General features: G+C 35.8%; 2 protein-coding genes across 2 annotated transcripts in view; both read right to left on the reverse strand.

Moving 5' to 3' along the window:
• AGTPBP1 (Cytosolic carboxypeptidase 1) overlaps positions 1-1,222 on the reverse strand; it is a 66,006-nt gene extending 64,784 nt beyond the window's left edge. Inside the window, exons 1-2 of the mRNA XM_051218096.1 lie at positions 1,047-1,222; positions 841-1,002 (exon numbers count right to left, since the gene is read on the reverse strand). The gene's annotated coding sequence lies outside the window, so the exon portion shown is untranslated. The remainder of the gene's footprint in view (positions 1-840; positions 1,003-1,046) is intronic.
• A 4,249-nt stretch (positions 1,223-5,471) lies between these two features.
• Positions 5,472-25,091, reverse strand: CSRNP2 (cysteine-serine-rich nuclear protein). Its single transcript, XM_012939258.3, has 7 exons — positions 24,121-25,091; positions 22,595-22,737; positions 21,378-21,494; positions 19,440-19,862; positions 16,531-17,092; positions 11,168-15,485; positions 5,472-9,031 (listed from the first exon to the last, which is right to left on the reverse strand). The coding sequence occupies exons 1-6, from the start codon at positions 25,004-25,006 to the stop codon at positions 15,079-15,081; spliced, it is 2,538 nt and encodes an 845-aa protein (XP_012794712.3). The 5' UTR covers positions 25,007-25,091; the 3' UTR covers positions 5,472-9,031; positions 11,168-15,078.
• Between the last annotated feature and the right edge of the window lie 1,702 nt (positions 25,092-26,793).

Below are 26,793 nucleotides of genomic sequence, written 5' to 3' on the forward strand. Positions count from 1 at the left end.
GCAAATTGAGAATAAATAAGTTTATATGATGGCTAATACAAACCCCGATATCCAGCAAAAATATTAAAACCTATGTATGCTTGAACAAAAGTTGATATATTTGTCAAATGAACATTTATACTGAAGCAAGAAACTACTGAAAACTTCTACGCTTTCAGATAAAGGACGGAAGAACACGCTGCTTAGAGAATGAAACTTAAACAATTCACAATCATCTTACACTGAAAATGACCAGGTGATCTGAGAAATCTCATTAACTTGATTAGAGTGCAACTGCATACTACTATTGATTTTAATATTTAGCAAGTGACATATTTGAGAATGTCTTCCTTCTGGAACAAAACTCACAGCTAACCATAAAGCATGCAGCATAGGTCATTTTCGTGACTATAGAGTGGAACGAAGCAACTTTCCCATGACTGAATAATTAACATGAAACTGGAAAGTTATGGACCCACAAATCTTGAGTCATAAGAAGTGGAAGACACGGATGCATAATATAAAGTATATGGTAAACTGAGACTGATAAAATAATCCATGTGTGGCAAACAATTTATATGACGTGGAATCCACTGTGAAAATATCACATTCACCAAGTAATTGGGTATGGAACGCACAATAAGTATGAAGAGTATCGAAACAACATCGTTGTCTAAACTGAAAATATAAACGGGCATGAGGTGTATAAAAAATTAGGTATTAAAAACAGAGTAGGAGCTTTGACGACACTTATTATAAAATGCACACCTGCTAAAACTCAAACAGTCGGTATTCGTCTCCACAAACATGAAAACGTTTAGTCTACTTTTAGCATTTTGTCATGTAAAACATCAAACTTACTAGATTTTTTCACCAATTTGAAAAGAATCAGTACAATTTGTGTCCTAAGTACCCTGTCGTTGAGAAACTAAGAATAACGGTAATATTAGTATGATACTTGAAGTGCAAAGGAAAAGTCACTAAAGTAAGATTCATGTTCAAAGAGCATTTTCCGACACTTATCTATAATCAGAACAATAAATAATACGCACAAAATAATGTCATACTACTCGAAGATAACAGTGGGCTAATTTTTTTAACGTTTGCTCTCAAAAACTGCAAATCCTCCTCCTTACATTTGACAGCATTTACCTCGGAGCAGTAAGAGGCAAACAAACTCATATAACCTCTCAGCTTTTCTTCCATAATTATGTTAAGAAGTCAAACATTTGGTTGACATCACTCCAAAACTTTGCCACAACTACGACCTAAGACTTTGAAGAACTAAAACAAACTTTTACCTTCTCATGAAGAGAATTACTGAACTTTGTTGACTGCAGATAATCAGCTTTAAAAAAATGAAAATAGCATTCTTCAGAGTTTATTACTCTTTAGAGATATAACATATGTAAAATAATGTTTTTATAGTATGTCAATGGAATCCGTCGTCAAAATGGTTCAAATGGTTGTGGACAGAATAGAAGAAGCTTTCGCTTAACAGGCTTCCATATCTAGTAGCAGGTGATCACCAAATCTTCTAGGCAGGAACCTGGATATGTCAACAATAATAAGGAAAAAGTAATTGGTAAACCATAGTCTGATGCTGTCCTAGGTCCTCAAGAATAGGTCAAGTTGCCTCTTGAAGGACTCCGGGGAAGTCGCCCGGACCATCTCGGCCGGCAGCGAGTTCCAGCATTTGACAACTCCCAATGAGTAAAAGTAATGTTGCTGTTATGGCTTTATGTTGCTGTCGATTTTTACCCTGTGTTATCGATCGATTACAGTGACACGTAAACACGAACGGACGGCCTAGAGTCTTGATTGGTCTCACTTTCCTGTCTGTCCTAGCCAGTTGGGTCAAGAACACAAGTCACAGCCTCTAAGATATGAATCATTATATTTCAAACATACTTTGTTTATGTACCAATCAAGCATACCACATCGTACCATAAAATAGAAAACAACATTTTGTACAATATTCAACAAGTGAACAGATATCGACCAATAGGAAATGTCCATTTAAAGTCCAAGGACACCATTGGACTTAACATGATAAATATTGGTCTATTCCTCTGCATCCACAACACCTCCCCTTTTTTTGAAGATCCGGTGTTGATATCCGGATTTTGAAATTTTCTGGGTTCATCCTCCCCCACGAAATGATGTTGGGTCCTCATATCCCCAAGTTAAAATTAATTTGACTTTATTTAACACGTAATTGTCACATGGAACAGAGAAGTCACTAAAAGTGATTAAGTAGTGTGGACCAACGTCGCTTGATATGAGGTCATCAACGTTCGATTCTTCTGGAACATTATCATAGAATTCCTTGAAAATCTCATTTGTGGATAGTTGATCACTGGGATAATTAACATCTATCAAAATTGTATTAAGCTTCTGATCATCATTTGGTGCATCTAACACATTTTCTGGTACAAGATGATCTAGATAATAAGATTCGTCAGAATCTCCTGTTGTTGACTGATGAGGACCGTTTGGAGCAGCTCGACTCAGTATACTGCACGATTTGTTTCCTGTTTCCTTGTGAGAGGGTACTGTAATTAATTTATGAGCATTTAATGAGAGATCTTCTTCCTGTGAGCTGGGTACATCACTGTCTGTACACGTTTCAGGAACAGTGGGATTTGAACCCACGACAGGGAATGTTTCGGAATTTGACATTTCTGGACAACTGAGCGGATCATGAATAACTGTCTCGTTTACATCACTGGTCGTCCGGGATCCACAGAGGCTTTTATAAACAGCTTCATATGTCCTGCAGTTGTTTTCCAGCTCAGTCTGCAGATGAGAAATGAACTCACCAACTTCTGTTGCATTTCCGAAACATGGAAAATTTACCAACAGTGTGCGTAAATTTTCTAAAAAATTCAACTAGCTAATTTTGAAACACTGCTGTTGTTGCTCAAGTAGAAGCTGTAATTGGCCGGAAAACGTAGTCATTTTTTTCTTTTCTGCACCAGCAATGAAAATTAACTGTAGGAATAATGACAAATGTTGCTCAAGGACGCTGATGATAAATCTGGACTCTGATTGGTCGAAACGATTAGCTTGAATCTCGTCCAATTACAAGGTTCAAAATTTTTCTCCACCCCGTCGCCAATTGTTATGGCTTTAGGTTGCCAATTGTTGTAACGTGTGAGACTGCAGGTTTTGATACGCAGCTTTTATATCGATCGATTCGGTGACACGGTTACACGTAGTGGACGACCTAGTGCCCTGATTGGCTCTGCTTCGCTGTCTGTCTTAGCCAGTTGAGTCAAGAACACAAGTCACAGCCTCAGAGATATGAACCATTATATTTCAAACATACTTTGTTTATATACCAATCAAGCATACCACATCGTACCATAAAATAGAAAACAACATTTTGTACAATATTCAACAAGTGAACAGATATCGACCAATAAGAAATGTCCATTTAAAGTCCAAGGACACCATTGGACTTAACATGATAAATATTGGTCTATTCCTCCGCATCCACAACAGTTGCTATGTTGTGTCTCCAGTTTCTGGGTGTTAGGTTAGTGTTCGAACTAAGCTTAAGTAGGTGTTTTAGAGGATGTCCAGAAGTGTTGAGAATACTATAAGCCATTAATAGATCACCTCTAAGTCGCCTATACTCTAATGGGTAAAGGTAAAGTGATTTGAGCCGCTCTTCATAAGGTTTAAATTTGAGTCCTCGAACTGATTTCGTGGCTCGCGGTCAGATACGTTCCGGAGTGTCCTTATCCTTTTGGAGTGAGAGAGGAAATGCTATGATTCCATACTCTAAATAGGGACGAATAAAACTGTTGAAGGTTATGTGGAAAGTTCTTCAGTCAAACTGGCCAAAAATGCGTTTCAATTTTACCAGCTCAAGGTTTGCTCGTAAGGCATTTTTGTCACAGTTAGCATAAGACTTTAAATCGTAGGGCACCAGGACTCCTAAACCTTTTTCGACTTGAGGTACTACTAGAGAGGAGTTTCCTAGGTTATAACTGTAGTCTGCGACATGTAACGGATGGAGTACTTTACACTTTGAAGTGTTAAAGGTAAGTCCGTTATCGTCTGCCAAACTTTGAAGTCGAGTCAGATCCTCCTGAAGTGCCTGTATATCGTCTTGACTGCGTATCTCTCTCCAAAGTTTAACATCATCGGCAAATAATAATAACTCCGACGTTACCTGTTGAGGAAGACCATTTATGTAGATCAAGAAGAGAAGAGGTCCTAGTACTGAGCCCTGGGTGACCCCACTAGGACATTCCATAGCCTGAGATAAAGTGAAATTAACCCCAACCCTAAAGTGTCGATTTTTCAGGTATGAAGTAAGCCAATCGATTAGAGGTTTTCTGATACCTAGTCATTTGAGCTTATTGATAAGACACAAATGGTTGACCTTATCAAAAGCTTTTAAGAAATCTAAGTAGATGATCTCAACCTTACTCTTGCGATCGAGGATGCTTGTCCATCTGTCCACCGCAGTCAGCAGGTTGGTTATACAAGAGTAGCCCTTCCTGGAACCGTGCTGTTGGGGACAGTAGACAGTCGTTTAGACTGTCGCACATCGGGGACTCCATGAGTTTTGAAGGTAATGACAGAAGAGCCACCGGCCGATCAGGCAACGTAAGATTTAGATCCAAGCGATTAGCTATCGCTAATGTATTTTTGCCCGAAACTATGAAGGTGTAACAGCTTAAGTTAGTTTCTTCTATCAATAGCACAAGGGTTACCTTAAGGCACGAAAAAGGTACTTAAATCTTGCTTTTTATGGGTTTCTAATTGATCTTCAAAGTCGTATCTCTTTTGCAGAGATGCTGAAATGTTTATTCCTTGGGATGTCACACTGACAGTTGCATAAATTTGGTAATTAGAAAAAGATATTGACTTTATGTCGGTCACCGATGCATGATGCAAAAAAACTGAGGGAGCGATTGAAGGAATTCAGACTGAATGGAACGAAACTAGCAAAGAGTATTTAGACCATGTTAATACCTTAGTCTCTCCATATTTAACTACAAGTATTTCTAGCTTATGGTGATGTGAACTTCTTTATTTATAAGCACTAAAGTACCCATTATAATTCATGGGACCATTGCAGAAAGAAGTTACTTAGTTCTCCTCTAAGGTCGGTAAAACTTCACATATATAGTGTAGAGAATCTTCGACATACTCCATAAACCCAGACATGAAGAAAATTGTATCTCAACAAGCACATGACGGTCGTACACCATCTTTTACGCGTACTTCAGGTCAGAGTTCATCCTGGGCAGAACAAGGCTGAAGTGCTTGCTTTATTCAAGGATTTTTTGTATCCTGTCTTTATGCACCTTATGTGCATGAATAAAACCTGTATTTCTAAAATACCATATTATTCAACTACTGATGTTAACGAGGCTAGTCAATAAAAAGTACATAACACTACTTTGACATACGCTATCGACCCTAGTTAAGTGATAGCAGTTGTGCGATCCCAGGTGTACACATGATTGATAAGTCTAGATCTAATCGCATTTTGAACACTAGTTCATATATGCTTTCATCCAGTGTTACAAAAGTAGCAAACACACAAAACTCCGAGATCTAGTAATCTATTGACCCAGCAAGTAATACGATTTCTCAATTACTATAGATCAGGTGAAGGTTATGAAAATTGGATGGAAATAAATATGATGTCGTGTATATAAGAGAGGTTGTTCGAGACCACATGTGACAACGGCATCTCAGTACAGAATAACTTGGATGACTAGAACAAATATTAAACGTAGGTGCGTATCAATACATACCTGTACATGACCATGGACTACTATCAGTAACATTAAATAGCAGTTAACCACATACGCTATCAGGACTAGACCTTGCTCTTAGTCCTGTCTGTAAAGTATATTGGGATATAAATAAACATAGCACATCTTCGAAAATACCAGGATAATGAAAACAGATGCCGTGTTTTCAGCTAATGTTGGAGGGTTGCGGGTAAAACACACATGTCCCTACTTACAGCGCCGAACTAAAATTTTGGACAAACAAACAGAGAGGAGTAGGTGGCCATCAACTAGGGAAAATCAATTTTTATCACTTCAAGGATTATATTGAACAAAAACAGAAACCGACGAGTTTATGATCCAGACACCCCGAAAAGGAATTTACCCTACTCCTACTAACAATCATCACTTGATACAAATATAAATAAGGATTTTATTGATAATCTGAAGTATTGTGCGAAAATATGTGAAGCAGTACACGTTCAGTGTAAAAAAAATTAATAAGAGTTTGCAGCAGGTACAGATGAGGTTGGCTTCAACTTCATAGCATGTGAACGACCAAGTTGGTAACCTGCTTCATACCAGGAGCGTAGTATAGGCTCAATAGTTGATAAGCCACTTTTCGTGCTATTAAAGATTGGTTGAGAAGGAACAGAAGGTTGAACATCACTAGGATGATGACTGTTCCTACATGAGTGAAAACAGAGAATTGTAAAATTGTATAACAAACGTTTCAAAATAATTTAAACATATGATAACTCTATAATCCAAGTATACACTAAACCGTAGGATTTGAGATAACTTTACTAAGTGAACGTGAAAAAAATATTTCGTTTCAGAAAAGCATGACAATGCGACTATTACATTTTTCTATGAAACTATTTTTTGTCAAACTAGACAATTGGAAGAGGTGAAGATTTCTTCTCTTCGATCCGTCAAACGAATGTGAATCCTAATCAAAGTTACAAATACTATTCCTAGGGGTCAGTGACAATAATGCAGATTCGCATATTTTTTAGCCTTTTAATTAGTCTTCAGAAATAATATTTCATATGGTTACTTAATTTCCGCTTCGTTTATGGTTGAGATAATGATTTTAAAAGAGCTCAGGATGTGAAACTACAAAATTGTTCCACAGTTGTAAACTTATATTTCTACTTGTTTGTTTTGATTACTGCTTATCCGTGTACAATATGTTAGCCTGTCGTACGGCATAGGAACTGTGAATTCATTTCTCAGTGTTCGAATCGTCAATATATGAAGGTGACATGATATAATTAGTTGAAACTGATGAAAAGACCACTGATTTTATAGCAACATTCTTCGCGAGAATATCTAAGTTGAAAAAGATTGTCACACAACACAGAACACAAAAGTAGCACTGGGGAAAACTGAATTTCAACTTCATTAGTTAGCTTTCTCATTAAGCTTGATATGGTGTGCGCTAATGAATTGATCAACAAGTTGTGGTCAAAATGTAGTTCTGACTAATAAGAAAGTCCTTGATAGTTTTTGCTTTAGATTACCACACTAGAATTTGCCACTATCTGATCGGTCACCATTTCTGACAAACAGTTTGTCACCGTCACTTCTGGTAAACAGAAGACAATAAAATTGGCTGACACAGGTATATTATGGAAGAGGAAAATGCCCACGGAATGTTATCGTGGAAACTAGGCACTTGTGACTAATACATGATTTCAGTAAGGGTTTATATGCCAGAGAGTATTTCTCTGAGCAATGATGTCTATCAGCACTTATGCTGTTGGTCACAAATCTAATTTGAAAGCACTAGTTAGAACTCTGAAAAATTCAAAACCATGTCTACAAGTTTCAATCAATATCTTAATAATGTGCAAATTGACATTAGAAATAGGTCGTTATTTACTATATGAAATACAATAGAACTTGTTTGGGTGAGCCCTATATTTAGTTCAGTGAAATAGGTGTTTCTTTAAACAGTTATCGAAAGGTTGGCAAAAGTTAATTTGAATATAAAATACAATAATTGGTTGAACGAAATAGAGATTTGCACAAAATACCTTGGTGAAGCCAAATTAGAAAATAATTGAGGCGGAGGTTTTAAACACGGCGGAATCCACTGGAAGTCACAAACTGGATTGCTATTGACAATGAGTGGTTGAATATTCGCTAAGCCGACATTTTCTCCATGAATATCTTTAGTATGGTGTACCTGGATGACGAAAATACACAACGATAGTCTTCCATGTTGGTTCTTTCGTTTTGTTTTATTCAAATTTATCAATCACAAAATCTGTATGCAATATTAAAGCTTCTTAACTTACGGAATCGCAATATATATATATATATATATATATATATATATAATATGGTATTTATGTACCAGCCAAATGATAAGTGCACGCTATTGGCTAAGATTCGGCTTCATTTTCTTATGAAGCTTAAATGTTTAAGAGATAATTATGTACAGAATTGTAGAAAACTGTTGTTATGCGATGTCCGATCCTGAAACTGATGCACAGGCATTCTGCACGCAAGCCCAGCTGACCATCAGAGTCGGGCACGAGACATGTCATTGGTTAAATATGACGCAAACTTCCACACGACATATATGTGTATGAGTCTTTGTGTAGGTACATTTGGTGTCGCTGTCAAGAAGGAGGGGGAAGGGTGCTGTTCCGCAGACGCCGTTGTGGGCCTGGATCTAAGGTACCAGTTTGGGCGGTCAGGTGCGGAGAAGTGACGTCGTGTGGAGTGTTCTGGCGGGGCGGCGTTGGTTGTGACGGGTGCTGTCGACGTAGACGTGCGGCTGTCGGGTGGACATTGAATGTAGATGGCTGAACAGGTCGCTGGAGGGGAGGCGTTGAACGTCCTAAGTGCCGGGTGGATATCGGATGTAGATACCCCGGCAGGTCGACGGAGCTATAAAAGTCAGAGCGCCGCAGACTCGAAATTTTGACGGCGAGCGTGGCACAGACTGCAGAAAAGAGGGATGTGGCACGGTGAGCAGAACCAGTGCAAGAACGAATGTTTTAAAGGGAGGACGAGTGTGGTATGAGCTACTTACATCCTCATAAGTAGTATATAACGATGGTCAATAATAGAATATATTTCAGTAGAAGATCCAGAAGGAAAGAACGGGAACAGAAAGCATATATATACGGCAAAATATGATTAAACGAAACGTAACAGACCTTCGATTTATTACACGTACTGGATGAATTTTTATTTAAATTTTTATGGAAATTGCCACTGATTCCATAAGACTTGTGTTTTGCATTTTTATCCAGTTCTCTTGTTAATTTATCCTAAAAAAAATAAAATAAATATGAAAAATACCAAAACAATTTAAAGATGAATTTGCATCTTTAAAAAAGTGATCAAGTCAGTTGTAATCAACTAAAGCCTAATACAAGTGTTGTATATATCCACTTAAGTTTCCGTACTACATTAGCTCAACAACAAAATTGACAACATGAATAGCAAAAGAGTAGAAATAATGGAGTAACGATAATAATAATAATAATAATAATAATAATAATAATAATAATAATAATAATAAGAAGAAGAAGAAGAAGAAGAAGAAGGACTAAACAGTGAGAATAAAGTTTGGAAAGAAGGTATGAATGAAGAAATAGCAGAAATCAATCAATCTAGCGTGACTCTGAACAAATGATTTGTATTTACCTACAAGAATCAGTTCAATAATCAATCACTTGATACATCTAAGTCATGTTATGATTTATAATATTCGTGTTTTAGGGGTTGATTATTGATTCATCGACTCCAATACAAGGCAAAAAAAGGTTAGAGAATCGTGAACCAATTTCAGAACTCAGTTGTTCGCGCTGTAAACGGATTCCAAATAGCGTTTTCGTCATGTGATATTAGACAGTGGATCATAACAATAAGACCAAGTTGTTGATAAATCAAATTAAACTTTTAACCATTTGACAACCTAAACAGAATTCTATCAGCTAAGTAATATGTGATGCGATCATACTATGTGAACTAGTTCAAGTTCAACAATAAAATTCATCAATTATATTTGGTCATTTACCAATGATGATACATCCTTATTCGAATCAAAGTAACACCTAATCGTTTTGAATCACACGTTTCATTTGTTTTGCAAAAAGATTACAATGATATTCAATTTAGATTTTAAAAGATGTCTGTAATTTGAAAAAACATATATAAGTATACTGATGACTGAAGGGTGAAAGCATTCGGTTTTTAACTATTAGACTGTAGGTTTTGTTGGGAATGTTAAATTATTTGATTTTACTTATTTAAACACATAAGCATTAGTACAACGAGGCATCAAACAGACATGCGCCACATAAGTCATTCGATTTGTGTGTGGGATATGATACTGCTTGGATGCCCAGACCGAAGTAGGTGGCTTTCTTAAAGGACCACACCCAGAGCCTTTAACCTAAAGGTCTAACCCACAAGGAAATGGAACAACGTCACGAGATGCAGTCCCATGGCAGCCAGTGATTAACAATAGGTTCGAACACCATTTTTCCCTTCAAGATACTGGATTCCATGTGCACCAGTGGTTTGAAAAGAGGGATTTCCAAATTCCCTAGGTGGATTCTCCATATCCACCAATCCGGTTGAAGCCTCTGTCAAACATTCGCTTTTCGTCTTCTCTGTTTCGTAAACAACACCCATGATGCGAGAAGGCAGTGAGTAGAAATTCCCTGGTAGTGGTTGTATGCACGCGGCCACTTGAGAGCGTTTCGAGAGGGAGAGCTGACTCTCCCTACTCTCGGCCGTACCAAGGCATTTAGAGGTAGGGATGTTAAATCCCCAGAACTGATTTAATAAATGTCTTAGTTTTGCAATTTTATATTGTAAATTTGAATTTCTCGTTTTCGCGTCAAAGGCACCCGTTTTCACCTTCATGTAGTATTTCCCACTTGAGAGGACTTGAAATGTCATTGGTTCGTTGTCTCTTTTAATATGCTATTTTGTATCGTTTCCCTAGGACATTTTTATGCTGTATATATACGCTTGAGTTGTGCTTGTTGTTGTCGTTCGTGCTCCTGGCTGCTTGTGGAATATATTTCCCTATTCTGAACTCGAACTTCTCTCTCTAGTCAGCGGGACTGGGGCATATTGGAATAATTAGCTGATTTGATAATTGTCACTGAGTATTCGTTCTGTCGCAAATTAAGAGAACTCGTGATTACATCAATCATAGCAGGTTTGAGTTCCACTCTACTCTACCCATATCAGTTTAGGCAAATGAGGTAGCATTGCTAGACTTAAAACAACCGAGATTAAGTCCCTCGAAGGTCCAAATATACAAACATGTACTTGATGAATAAATTCCATAGGTAATGCAGTATTATCCTGACAACAAAAAAACGTGATTGGAAATAAACAACTCTGTGAAAAACATGTCGTCAATATAAAAATGGAAAATTGTTTACCTGAACAAGAGACTCAATTCTATCATATTCAGCAATTAAATCTTTATCGTCCCAACATGCTTCGTCGTCTGAATTAACATCAACTAATGGCCAGATCTGCTTATTACTGACGTTGGGAGAATCCATGAAGACCATTAACAAAAACGACCTGAAATGAAAAACAATCTTAATATTCTCTCAGTAACTATAATAATTTATGTTTAACTGAGGGTATACAAATTATAGAAAATATATTGAACTAAGACAAATAACCCATTACGTCATAAGTAAAGTAAATTCACAAGATTCAATAGATTGGAAAGAAGCACTAGGTCGGTGTCCAGTAGTTTGAATTTCTAACTTAAATTAATTTGCGACACTGCATAACTATCTTTCAATATCACTGGTGAGTATTTGTCTTACACTCTACATAAATAGGGAAGCCCACTAGAAATCCGTGAATTACTATTAAAAATTAGTTACTAGTGCGCACATGTGTTATGACGATAAAGTACTTATGAAGACTGTTGAATTATGGACTGATCTAAGTAAAATGACTAGGTTTTAATAGACAGCTGCTTAGTCTTAGGATCAAACTATTCATTATTGTGAACCTATGACCCTACCAGTGATCGAATCACGGCATTTCAAAACTACGTTGTAAAGTCAATAGATGATGCATGATTTTACAAGGTACGGAAAAGAGCATCCTTTTTTAATCTTCAATAAAACTGCATTATAGCATTTACGAGTATTTTTCCGTTCATCTCGTGCATCAGTGTTGCATACGAGTGCAGTTCTCACTACTAGTAACTACATTTTGATCATCTGAACCTATCTACATATGTCTTCTGTAAATACACCCACTGTAGACCATCTCAACGTACAAGTTAGAGCTTGAAATGAAATTCTCAGGGAAAATTGTCCTCTTATGTGTCATTACATAAATGAAAAAAGTGCTAGATATATCACTCACATATTGAATAGTGACAAGTAGATAGGCTACAAATTCAAAGACATAGTATACTATCTCTACATGTAGCCCTATATATACATCTCACAATAATGATAATTGAATAAACATAGTACAAATTATCTTGTGCTGGGATAAAATAATCTAAATGTAATCAACTTCAGAATACTTTACAGTTCAATAATAGAAGTCAATTTAGTTTGACAATATTTAACGAACAAGGTTGGTTTTCAATCCATTAATTATAATGAACTATCAGTCTGATACCGAATTCGAGTCCGTTCAAGTTCTCAGGTTAAACTGAAATGCCGACACAAAACTAACCAAATGAATAGTAATAGAGATCGAAATCATGTAGTAGTAGTAGCAATGATAATAAAGATGATTGAATATTGAGAATATGATTCAATAAGATGAAATGAAAAGAAAGTATGCACAAAGGAATAGCGAAACTGAACATCTAAAGTAAGATAAAGAAAGAGTGATTGAATCTACGCAACCATAATCGATTTTAAAGCACATCCATTCGCGATTGATACCATAGTTTGTCATGAATTCACTAATGGATAACTTCAATAGTTCAGTTAAAGGATTACAGACAATATGAGTGTTTTGATAAGCTAAAAAGAAGCATTACGTACAAGCCTGACAAGATAGATCATGAAATATGTAACGAAATTAGACATTGAATAGTTAATTATTCATCTGAATATACTACTTAATTGATGAAATAGACACAATATGTATAATCCAAATATTATTATATCAATCCAATTCAGATTTACTAGAATATGTGGGCTTAAACACATTGAAGATTTTCAATTATTATGAGTAAACAACAATTTTGTGCACTACTACTAACAAGTAATTTGAACATCTAGTAAGATATTGGGTTGATGTACGAATTCAATGGTATAGAGAAACCTTATGCATATGATCAAGTAACAACCTCACAATCTAAAGTTTGACTTTTTATCACAATGTGAAAACAAACATTGGAAAACTCAACATCAATCATCAGGAAAAAGTACATTAACAAACCTCCATTCAACAACAAGTTAGTCATGTTGACTATTCATCTTACTAGAGATAAGTGGCAAAGGGAGATATGAAATGGCGTGAATTGACTGAATGTTGAGGTTTTGCTGGTCCAGTGATTCAAAGAGTAAACATTTGCAGTGAGACCAAAGTGGATGAGCATGGGTTGAGGAGTCCTATACTAAGACCAAAACAGCTTTCCAGTGATTATATTTTTTAAGTGCTGTCTAATTTAAGTCGGTTCATGGTATTATTAGCCACATTCAATAATCACCACAAACTCCCTGGATAGATAGACAATTACAAAATTGGATTTCACTAACTAAAACTATGAATTTGAGATATTTTCGAGTTATTATCTTCTACGCTATCCAATTTTGTAATACTAGTAATTAATAAGACACATATGCCAAGTGAAAATTTGTGTAACTGGCTTTGAGTCAATTTAATAACACAACCTAGTGAGATTCGAAATTGCGACGTAATGATTAAAAGTCAAGTTCTTCAACTACTGACTTATCATTCAACTACAACTTTATCATCATGCTCATATAACCAACACAATTTTCTTTTTATTATTATTATTAATCAACTTAAATATACACCACACACACACACACACACATCAATAAATGAATTCACTAAAAACACAAACAATAACTGTAAAAAATTTAGTTACTATTAAAAGAAGAAGAATAAGACGATAGAATAATTTCTTTTATTACTAATCACCATCGTTTTCCTTTTTTCTTCTTAAGTAACTATGTGTAGGTATCTATGCCTATATTAATGTACATCATACACAATAGAAAACTACACATCAATTCTATATAGTTTACAAGTATTCAATCCAAAATGATGATTAGATAATGAAATGAAAACAATTTGATGATGATAATAATAATAATAATAATACAAGAAAGAAACTAATATCAAGTGATTAGAAATAAGTTGAATAACAAAACTAAGAAGAGAGAAAGTGAATAAAGAAGACAAGAGAAGAGAAATTCGAAAGTAAAAAAAAAAGAAAAACAAGCAGAAATTACATACAAAAAATGTGAATAAAGAAAAAAAAGAAGAGAAAATTAAAAAGAAAAAGTAACATTTTTCCTGATGATTTAGATATTAGTCATACTCTTATTATGAAATACTATCCGGTTGACCAAAATCGAAAGAATGAAAATAAAGAAGGACTCGAACAAGGAGTTCAGCTGGATGATAGTCGAATGTTTTTAACAAACGTGTTTCAGCTATAAAAAGTACCATTCAATAAAGTAATAGAACGAAAAAAGGACAAGATATGTTTATTGTATTCAGTTATGATTACAAAATCAACTTATTTTATAAGAATGAAACAAAAAAATAGTGAAATAGAGAGAGAAAGAGAATTGAAGATGATCAATAAACATATAATCGGATACAATTCTCATTGTCTCTTTATTTACCACCCCGCCCCCGAAAGATACTACTATTATTGCTGATAGTAGTATTACTAATTAAATAAAATAAGAGAAAATCAATTAGATAACTATGTGTATTGTATTAATAATACTTTAAGGTAATCAATCATGATGTAATTTCAATAATTGAGATCATAAATCAATTGTAATTAGATCATCATGAGAAAAACTTGAAAGTATTGGATGGTTGTTGTTTTGTTCTATTGTGGAACTCCAATACTTTGATGGTCTATAGTTTCAATGAATTTATGATCTCAACTATTGAAATTACTAAGAATATCCACACAGAAACCCCATCTGATACTAATCATTATTGATTAGAATTCATTTATTTTTAAATATTCACATAAGTATAACATACAATGTAGAGTATAAGATAGAAATGAAAATGTAGAAAAAAAAATGCTAACAGTCTTTGTACATATATATTATCTGTTGAATTTATCCAATAATAACAATGATTAATATACAATGGATTGAATTTTCATGTCACTAGATGAAGCTGATGCTGATGATGCTGCTGCTGACGATGATGATGATGGTTGTGAAGGAATTTCAGTGATTAGATTATTATTATTGCTGTTACAGCAGCTGCTGCTGCTGCTACTACTAGTATTATCATTATAACAAGACTGTAAATTAGATGTTGATAGATTATCAGTAATCGATACATTCGATTTATTTCTAGAAGTTGATAATAAATTAAATTGTTTATGAAAACGATTATTAGATTGTGTTAATACTTTTCTAGATGGTGTTATTATTGGAGTACGTGGAATAGCACGACGACGTAAAGATATTCTACCATATGGAAAATCAGTTTTTTGTAAACATGGACTATTTGGTGCTGATTTTGACAAAAGACAATCTATAATATGAAGAATAGAAGAACAGAGAAAACAATTATAAGTTTGATAATAATAATAAAATGTTAGTCAGTCAGTCAATAACAACGTAGGACTTCTTACGTACATACATCAGTTCAAATTGCCGTACCACGTTAGCACAAAGATACAATTGTCGATTCAAATCCCATAGTGATAGAGATAGTAAAAGTATAAGCAGTAATCGGAAACATTGGGGTTTGAAAATGTTATTCAAGGAGTATAATCCAGTGAAATAAATTTGGAAAGAGGAAAAAACAAGGGACATGAAGAATTCGGAAGATTAGAATTTAGGAGATTACAAAGAGCGAATGCACTTGTGCCATTGCAAACGATTTTCAGTCATGTCATTCAGGGTCCCTAACCATCGGTTGCTATCATCTCGCGGTCCCCAACCAGGTAGTTTACACTTACCAGCATGGCTCAGTTCACTTGTCAGTGACTTCAAGGACTGATGCCATGTTTTGGTTTGACCGCCCCTAACTTTCTTCTAACTATCTCCAACACCGATTAGCATTGCACGTCGTGGGAATCGGTGTTCAGGCATACGTAACACGTGACCCAACCATCTCAGTCGATGAAGATTCACAAACTTATCAACTGATTTACCAACATTCCCTAGTACCCTGTGTCTAACCTCACTATTGCTTACCCAGTGATCCCAGCTTTAAGCAAACAATATAAATATAAATATAACTAATGACATGAAAAACAATGAATTATGTGAAAATAGCGTAAAATGTACACTCTGAAAAATCATTTTAAAGAAAAGAATATTAAAAGTGATTTGAACAATTTGGATTGTGGCTAGTGGGATCTAACTGTTAGGTTACAGATCCGAATCCTGTTTCATTTATTCCAGTTCAGGTAACCGGGTAGTTTCACTAGCTATCATGCATAAAGTGTGGCTCAAAGTACTATGTACAGGGTTCTGTGCTTGGTGAATTGCATGGAAAAATATTAGTGTGGATGAAAACACAAGAAAACGATATATAGTAATCGCATAACAACAATCATTAAACAAATCACCTTTATTATCGGCATTCATAATAGAAGTAACAGGCCAACAAGTATTTGATTTCGCATATTCAAACTCATTGGGGACTTCAGATAATTGCTTAACACTTGAACTGGACTTAGTCACATCGCAAACAACAGGATCTACTGTTAAGATATGCTTAAGAATGCTATCAACATTTTTTGGATGATTATTTCTCATCTCCATGGGAAAATTATCACCGTCACATGATCCTGTGGTATCAGCTGAACGTGATCTTCGTCGATGAATGATTATTGTCACAGATTGAGAATCCTTATTGATATTATTATCATTGTTATTAATTACTGAAATATCCAATAATGAATCATCATTTGAAATTCCATTTGTAAAACATGATCTAGGTGCTTCAGGAATATCACTAGTTGTAATATAATTATCATCCTGTAAAGCACATTCTGTAAGTGGAACTTTTGGAATATACATCGGACCTGACTGTTTACTAAGGGGTGTTTGTTCGTTATTTGTCAATCGATTCCGATCACGAGTAGATTTTCGAGTGTTATTGGGTGATTCTTCATCTGGTGACAACGTCTAGAATGGCAATTTTAAGGAAAATAACCACACTCATAAGAAACGGATGGTGGGAATATTATATTAAATCAAAAAATGAATGATATGAAAACATGAATTACTAATAAATTCAGATGCGTTGTCGATGGGGATTTATCACAATTACAGACCGTTATCAGTTGTGAAAGTATTGGAAGCTAGGGAGGACCTGATGGACGTTTAGTCTAAGTTTGTAGTTTTCACCTCGATGTGGTGATCAGGCTTGAATATCATGATAATCCAACCGAGGTACATTGACTAAGACACCCATTCCTTTATGACCTATCATGCTTTCAGGTCAGTTAGAGAGCGGTAAGAATAAAAGCTATAAATTTATGGTTTGGAGGTGAAATCTCACTGCTAACTGTGCTGGGGTGTGAAGTCAAAAAGGTGTTCCCCTCAATCACCATCTATAGCAACCGTGAATTCGCACAACGCGGATTTAGTAAACGTCTCCACTAAAAGCAGTGCACCTAAACTCATTACATGGACTACCGTGCAAGTGCCAAGGTGTTAAATTTAAGCTATCTCACCAAAAACCACTTACAGAAATCTTATGTGACCGACCTCATACAGTTGTACAACTTCTAATGGCGTCAACGACAACAGATGGATTTAGTTAAAGTTCTAGATTCGTTATTTTTTTCACTGGAAAGCCGACATTGGTTTTCTTTTATAGGATTATTACAAGTCAATTTTGACATATAATTATTTTGTAATCATGTAAAAAAACTTAGACTGTTTTTTTTAACCATTGATTGAGAAACGTCTAATACTCGAAAAGTATATGATTAAATTGTTACCTAGAACCATCAGTTTTATCGTTATGACCGAATCCAGTAAATATGTCAATTTCAACGAAAAATCTACTAGGTCGAAGAGTAGTAGACGATAACCAATTGAGTGAAAATGAGCAATTACATAATATTCCACAATTAAAGAACGATTTCATCTGCATTAAGAACAAATTATGGTGAGTAGAGTAAGAATCTTTCAATAAAATGCCGTAAGATGAGACTATAATTCACAGAATCCTTCTGATATTTGAAACTATCACTAGAGTTTTATCAGAGATTAAAACTGGTTACAAAATGAGACATGCCATTTATCGCTTCCTATTAATTAATACAGTTCCTTAAATCCACTACTGCAGTTGGGGATGAGGAAAATCCAATCGCCCTCTTGAAATACTCTTATGTAGTCATACATTCATAACCACTACCGACAAAGTCCTATTCACCAAGTTCACGTAGGAGGGGTGCTTTTTACATGAGATAATGAAGAGTGAATGTCCGGAGATTGAACTGAGTTGATGAGTACGGAAGGTTCACATACGGATGTTGGAGAAGCCCGAATTTAAAACAACTATATTTAGTCGTCAGGATCTTGAAGGAGTTAATGCGAGTGAACTTACTTCTGATCACTAGCTGCCATGAGACAGAATCTCCTGATGTTGTTTGACTTTTTTGTAGATAGGATCTCTGAGTTCAAGGTTCAGGAAGTACCCTCGTAATAAAACCACTTGCTTCCCTTTGGGCACCCGGAGTAATGTTCTAGCCTTTACGAAAAAACTAGGATACTATTTTTGGAGCCAGATTTCAAGTGAATCAAATGAATAAATGATCTCCAGTTATCAATGGATTTATTTTTATTTTTGATAAATTTCAGATGATACACGCATAACTCTGACAATAAAATAAATGTTTTACTCTGTAAGTAATTCTAACAACACTGGCTCGCAGATTCTCCGCATCATTACTCCATCTAATTTCATCTTGGTAACCACTAAATAATAGTAATAACTAACCTTAGTAAAAATAGTTTAACAAGTTGCATTACGATAACTAACACATGTAACACGGATTTTTACCATATAATTAGTTGATGAGAGTTTGTGAGGCGACAAAACTAATAGACAATAATACAGTTGTGAAAATGAACGGAGAATATGATTAATTACATACTAAAAGTCATTTCTTGCAAAAAAACTAGCATACGTGAACCGGATAGTTGTGGTAACGCCTCAGACTGTGAACTGAGTGATGCGAATTCAAATCTGTCAGGAAGTATCAGCTACACCAAGACTGAAGGTACGCCTTATTAACGTTTCAATAAGGACTAATCATAAGGCCTAAGGTTTTCTGGGGAATACCTTCAACCACATAACACATTGCGGTTCGTATCGTGTTACATAGTATATAAATGAAAAAGCTAGGACTTCGTCCCTTTGTCGATATAAACAACACAACACTTCTGTAGTTGAACATGTTTATGTATGAATACACAATTTTCTGTTTAAATAAATTAACAGAAAAAACAAACTGCTCACTAAATCGATTATCAATGGAGAGCCAGAAAAGCTAAGAGATGGGACGACAGAATTTTGTACAACTTGATTATCAGCACTGTTATTATGATTTGAAACTAAACGACTTCTTTTCAAAGGCTTGGAACATGGACTATGATCCGACCAATTATCTTCGGTTATATCTATAGGAGATATATTGTAGTCCTTTATGTGTGTTACATCTGTACATGAAGTTAAAAGAAACTGATTGTCCAAAGATAAGTTCAATTGTTGGACTGGTTCAGAATATTTATTACCGGACAAAGAAATAGGACTATTTGGTGACATTGTCATTGTTTTGGAATAGTCCAAACAGAGTGAACAAGCACCGTTCGGAGTACTAAGCACTGCTTCTGACATATCCAGTGGAGATTTAACAGGCTGAACAGAATTATCACTGGCCAACTAGCAGTAAAATTGAAAAGAAACATTATTATGATACATAAACAACAAATATACATGAAAAAAATTAAAACGAGACAAATGTTTGTGTAAAAAATACAACAAAACAATGTATACAACAAGTCTAAGTGTCACAAAGCATTTTATTCAAGTTAAAGACTTTGATTAGTTTGAGAATGATTTCCGTGGTCAAGTAATCTTCGTAAATATTTATATGAGTAAACGGAATGCAACCAACAAATCTTCGTTTGTACGAGGTGTAATGTTTTAACTTTGTACCGTGCAAATTGCAGTGGTTACCGTACAAACAGCAGGACCGCGGATACAAGGTCGTCACATACATAACAGATGTGACACAGACAGAACAAACATGAATATGACAGAATTACATTGTTTAACTTGCATACACAGAAACAATAGCACTGACGGTTAAAAATTCCTTAACTAATCAGAACAATTCTGATGTATACTGGGATGAAAAGATAAGCTCATAATGACATGACAGACGATGAAGTTCTAACTATGTTTGGATGAAGAATAAAAATTAGCATTTCCCAGTGCAACAAAGTATCCAACAGAAGACACACTATCAGGGAGGGCGACTGTGTAGATGAAAATTTTCTGACCATAGGTACCTTTGAAGCATTATTAACATTTCGTAGGTAATGTTACGCTTAGGGATATAGTGATAGTCAAATATGGCAAACCGGTTGACGAGACTGTGAATCGTCGGCTGAAATGGTCGACATATGCGTTACGTATCCTTAAACACCATCTGCCTCGACACAGGATGTTTCTTGATATGGTGATAGGTTAGAAGAAACGTAAGGGCGGTCGAACCAAAGCATGACATCAGCCCATAAAGTGATTGATTGTTGAAGTGGCCTAAGTTGATCGATGCACTCTACTTGGCAAGGGTGCATTTGTTTGCCACGATTAGCGGTTAGTGTTGAGTGACATGACTCGGAATAAGTCACAATGGTACACATCTTCTTACCTTCCATTAAATCCTGGGTTTCTCATAGGCTAAATTCATTCATTTTTTGACCATATTTTCAATGTCTGGTGTTTTTCACTATTATCGTTGATACAATTAATTCAACTCCTTTGTTACCAATCAGTTGGATTTTAGCTTTTCGTTCTGATATGATATTGGGACTTGAGCTGATGTGAATTTGTATCAGGCTCTATATTGATTATGACTAACTAGAGTTACAAGAATACATGAATCACAACACGGTTCAGACGAAGTCTCCGCGTTACTGAATACAGCAGTTTAGGAATCGCAATACACGACCAAGCTTATTTTCATTGGTCACATAAAAAATACAAAGTGTTCCTATTTAATCCCCAAAACTGCCCAGTTATGTTTCCTAGTTTTACTCCAGATTAACTGAAGTACACAATATTAGATGTTACAGAGCCTTTTTTCAATCCTAATCATAATATTTGAACACGAAACTCGCACTAACGACGAAATAGGTCTGATAAAAACAGAATAATATCCTATCAACTTACACGTGCCAATACATGTTGAGTATGTGTACGGACTTGTTCACGAGAGAACTCATTACGACCATTTGGGTTGCGACAACCGTTGGCTGCACAAGAACAAGGAAAGGATGCTCGATCAACCTGCATTATGACAGAACGAAAAACAACGAATTAATAATCTGTCTCCTACGATCCGATGCCAGTTGATACCGAACATATTTGTTGTCTTTTGAGATAATTTTTTTCATTTAATCATTGGTAAATAATCCTAAAGCCACGCTAATTTTGGAAGTCAATAGTGAATTCTATGGGATGCAGTTATACTGTTTACAGTATAAGTTTATTGTGAATGATACAGCACATTTTCCATAATACACCATAAAACAGTTTATCAAGTTCATGTTGAACTGAGAGGTAGTTACAAGTGAAGTATTTATTTAAGTGCTTAGCAATTTCTTAATAATGTAATGATAATAGTAGTAGTAATGAAATGAAGTATACTTGTATGAGTGCTGGTGGCGCTAACAGACAACTTTATACAAAGAATATGAGACGAAAATTCTGACCTGAAATTCATTGAGTTGAAGCCGAATGGCAAAATTATTGTTTTACCGTTTAACTAGTATTTATGGGCTGTTAATCTCTACATATTTGCAATGATTATAGTAATATTAATGCCTCTGACTTGAATAAGGTTAGTTCCACTTAAAAACAAACATATTAACTCAGCTACAAAGCAAAACTAAACTAAAAAACATGTTAGCTGAATATCACCAACTAATCACTAATCACCATCATCATTATAAGAATAGGTATTTTATTTTACTTTACCATAATGATAAAAGTATTTTCGTAAAGTAGTTTACTAAATGCTCTCGAATTACAAGCTTCGTGTGTTTTACGTCTTTAATACAACTACAGTTCTTTTGTCTTTATGATACTTGAGGAATGGACTACTTATCAGTTAACATTCTTACAGATTATTAACAACTAATATGGTTTTACAGGGTTGAAATATGTTGCTTTTAAAAAACAAACGAATTCATTACTTAGCTGAAGCAGTATGTGAACGCTACTCTGTTTAATAATTTAAATAGAGGAAAAAAGCATGCCCATATAATTTTTCACGTGATCCAAACTAATAAATCATATAAACACTGTGATGATAAGTCAAACTAGCTATCACGTAAAAGCAACTAGGTTAGGTTCAGTAATAAGCAATTAGATTACATTAACTTTACCTGACAAGGAATTCCATCATCTGCGCATGAGCATTGACCAGGTATACATGAATTCTTTGGACCACAGTTGCAACCAACACGGGAGCGCATAGCCCGTATAAACGAACACACAAGACGTTCGGATTCATCAATTTCCACAACACCTAAAGTGAAGGTACATGGAGAATATTTTTAATTTAAGGGAAATACCATAGTGACATTCAGAGTTTTGAAATAACAAAAACCATATGTTACTACCAAATTATTAGCAATCACCCGTTCCTAACAAGTTCCAACTTCAGGAATAGGGAGTAACGCTTGACCCGGCTACCTGACTACCTTACCAGTGGACATAAGTGAATCAAAGTGCTATGTCAGCTACCACAGGAAATAATTGAAAACTGCTGTTGCTTGTGGGAAAGTTAAGATTCCGACCGTGTATTGGGTACATAAATGGCTGAGTACCACCGAAATCACAAAATTTACAATACGATGATATCCGTAAGTTTATTTTGGAGGCCAATTAATTATGATAAATGTTTTCAAACTGATCAATAGTAAAAAATGTATCTTGGTAGATCCCATATATGAATTTAAACGACTCATACGCAAATCGAAGCTAATTCTACCAAATGAAGGGTGGTAAGCAACGAAAGTAATATGGACCGAAGAGATATTGGTGATGAGACTTTGCAAAATTATCAAAAATAATGACTCTGATAGTTGATGAAATTAGCGCACAAAAAGACGAACCAGTGACTCACTTCAAGACTAACTAGACCGATGGACAGAACACTGAGTATTTTTGGCTGAGTTCCAACTGCCTTTTCAGCAGTCTATCCATATCGAGCCTTCATATTTTTAGCAAAATTAAAACTATAACTTGAAGCAAGAAAGTAGATCACAAGAGGTTATCTTAGTATTTCGAGAGTACCATCTAAATGGCCAAAACTCAAGTCTGAGTTTCCATTTTGAACGCAATTTCATGTAATTAGTCTCAAGCGTTATGATTTATGAGCAAGGACTGTAAACATTTCTGTAACATCACATTTAAATAAGAATTGCAACCAGAAAGGCAAAAGAATCAAATTATCTTTTAAGCCTGACCATGGTTAAATAGGACTATGGGTTCGATAACACAAATTATCACGAAGTGTAATCACTAGCTCACAGATTTGGTAAAACTAAAGGCACGGAAGCAAAGTGGTACATTTCTGTTGCATTAATTTTCTTGACACAAAACCTGTATGTGAGTGCAGAACAAATAAATTAACAGTGTCAACAATGTAAAATCGGTCAATTTCAGCAGTGACAAATTAGTCGACATTAATTGTACAATTAATTTCTTCTACAGAAACTTACCAAGTTTATAGATTATGAAGCTGAAATCTACTATTAACATGTCAGAGGCTTGACACGGTCGCTCAAATCGCTCCGCCAAATCATCTTACGTATATGAGATTTTGTAAATGACAACATTAAAAGCTATCATAGTAAAACATATGCGAAGACAAGAGACAGATCATAAACACTAAGTAAACACTTACCGGATGATCTCAAAAGTCTTATTCTTGCAGCTGAGTGTATAGGCATCAACTTTTCTCGCGAATTATTTTGTGTACGTTTAGATGAGTTTACAGAAGGAACATAATCAAGAGAAGCTTCAGAGTCTGTATCCAAAGAATCAAGTGAGTTGCATATATTGTTGTTGACTAAAGATTCATCCAAAGTGTGGAGAAACCTTCTTGGTGAAGGAGGGGACAAACAAGGTGGAGGAGGAGTAGCGTAAGAACTAAGAATAGCGTTGTCTGTTTGATCGACAGAATTAACCTTGTCGTAACTGATTTGCGGAGACAGTGGTGGAGGTGGTGACAAAATTGGTACACGACATGAATCACCGGGACTACGACTACATAGTCCATTTGCACGCTTACCTTTTCCTCTAATCTTATTCTTGCCACGTCCGCGACCAGATATATTGGCGACAAACTGACATTTTTGGGAGAACAGTTTTTGTTGTCTGCGTCGGAGTTTCTGTAAAATTCTATGCTGCCGAAGATCTAGCCGAGAAACACTAAAGTGTTTTTGTGCCATACCAAGAGTGCACCAGCCATTGTCAGGAATCGATGAAAAGCCTTGTTGACGTGCGAACGAATACACAGTAACACCAGAAAATCTAATAGACTTTCCAACATTATCCTTGCACTTGCTTTCTTCTCGATTGGTATGACAAGTGCTATTATGAGAAGGAGGATACTCCTGTGAAAGATGTGGTGTTGTGGAACAGCAACTAGATGACTGTACCGAAGGAGAACACGATTCATGATCGGTCTGCGAATTCAGGAGAATCTCAGTCTCATTGCTGGTAATCGCCGTCTTATCAACACCGATCACCGAAGCCAAGCAACAATCTGATTCAACAGTCGTGCGCATTTTTACGCTTAAAGAAAATGACGAGCCTTTCGTGTACAGAACGCCTGAGTCGACCCATTCAAAGTAGCCTCCACATATATTATTTGAAGTTGCAACGTGTTAGTACTATATACAATACCTTGTTTGCAGAACCAATGTCTTAATTTTCAGTTTCAGTTTTGAAAGGAAAGGAGGCTGAGTGGCCCGTGTTAAACATGGTGATGTCGGTCTCTTAACTGATGTAACTTTACTTCGAATGGGTCGACAGACAGTGCTTGAATCATGCGTTGAGTTAATGAGTTATACGATGTCAGTAGCCAATAGGCAAGTAACTTGTTCTGGACTTGTGGACATTTTTAGAGTGTCCTCGTAAGTCCTCTTTTTCGAAAGACTGGAAAAATAAATTCATACCAAATAAAAATTTGTCACTAAGTAATTTAAAAACTATGATCGAGTCACCTTTGGTTTTTATATATGACTTCGGAAACACTGTTTAGTTGAGCCAGTCAATCATCGTACAAAGCTTCGCTATACCGAAAATCAGGTCGGTTGCGGTTTCAAGAAGTTATTTTGAAAGACAGCTGTCCCTCCTCAGGTAGGGGATAGTCGTCAGTGTTATCCGGAGTTCATACAACGGACAACACTGCGAAGTTGTGAGTGAAGGACAGCTGACAGATGCATTCTAAGTGAGTGCCGGTGTTAGACAAGGCTGATTTACTCTTCATTGCCTTATTTCTGTTATTTGACTGGGTTATAAAGACCTCAACATCTGGGGGGAAGCATGGAATACAATGTACAGCTTACATACAACTAGACGATTTGAACTCAGATTGCTTGGCTCTTCGATCCTGTAGGGCCAGTGAAATGTCACTGAGCCCTAGCCAAATCATCCGGCAGTTGGATCACTGAATGTCGAACAGATCATCGCTCCCTGCCAAGGTCATGTACAAGCAACGCGCATTAGTTAATCATACGCCATGGACTGGCCCATGCGGCAGTGGTCTTACTTTCGCCTGTATCTACCTTAACTAATATATTTCTGTAGTAACGTCCTTTGTGTTGTACAGTCTTCAAAGCATCTATAGTACCTTGTTACGTCAATGGGGGTAGTCCACGTAAGGTGCTGACCACGAGGTGTGACTTCGACGTTAGTTGGTTCGTCACACTATTCACGTCTAACTCGAGTCGGCCTCCAATCATTTCGACATAGATCATCTACGTTGGTGATCTACAATCCCATAAATATCAAAAAACTCATGTCAGGACAAACAGTGCGGCGAAAGCCTCTGCGTCACTAGCCCTCTACATAAACAGGGGAGAATGCAAGATCCCAAAATACAACATGGAGAACACCAAACCCAATCACACTTGTTGGGGAAACTATTTAAGAGGTAGAATCTTTCACGTAACTGGACAACATCGACAAACAAAGAGGATCTGATATAGATGTGAAGGCGATTAGTGGTAAGGCAAGGGCTTCATTCCTGCAACTGAAGAACATATGGACCTCAAAACAATCGTCAGTTAACATCGAAATCAAAATCTTCAATACAAACGTCAAGACAGGGGTGAATTTATCCGCAACGCAACCATGTAAACTTTATGTATCGCACAGGGTCATCTGTGCGTTCAAGTAACCACAGATTTTGTCATTTCAAAATGTATTTTTAATTAAATAGCTAGATTATGTAGTTAATTTTGCTCTGTTTTTAATTTTTATTCGCCACGTCCGACTGCGTTACACTGTACGTCCATTGCACGCTGGGATGATATCTCAAGTCATAGTGAGTTTATTTACATAGTTGATT

This window comes from Schistosoma haematobium, chromosome 7 (genome assembly GCF_000699445.3).
Source record: "Schistosoma haematobium chromosome 7, whole genome shotgun sequence".
NCBI lineage: Eukaryota > Metazoa > Platyhelminthes > Trematoda > Strigeidida > Schistosomatidae > Schistosoma > Schistosoma haematobium.

Excerpts from the sequence above, each read along its gene's own strand:
- CSRNP2 (XM_012939258.3), bottom strand. The coding sequence starts at position 25,006 with ATGCGCACGACTGTTGAATCAGATTGTTGCTTGGCTTCGGTGATCGGT. Across the intron at positions 22,738-24,120 it reads AAGACTTTTGAGATCATCCG|GTGTTGTGGAAATTGATGAA; the intron begins GTAAGTGTTTAC and ends CCTTCACTTTAG. Across the intron at positions 17,093-19,439 it reads CTCCATTGATAATCGATTTA|ACGTTGTCACCAGATGAAGA; the intron begins GTGAGCAGTTTG and ends TTGCCATTCTAG.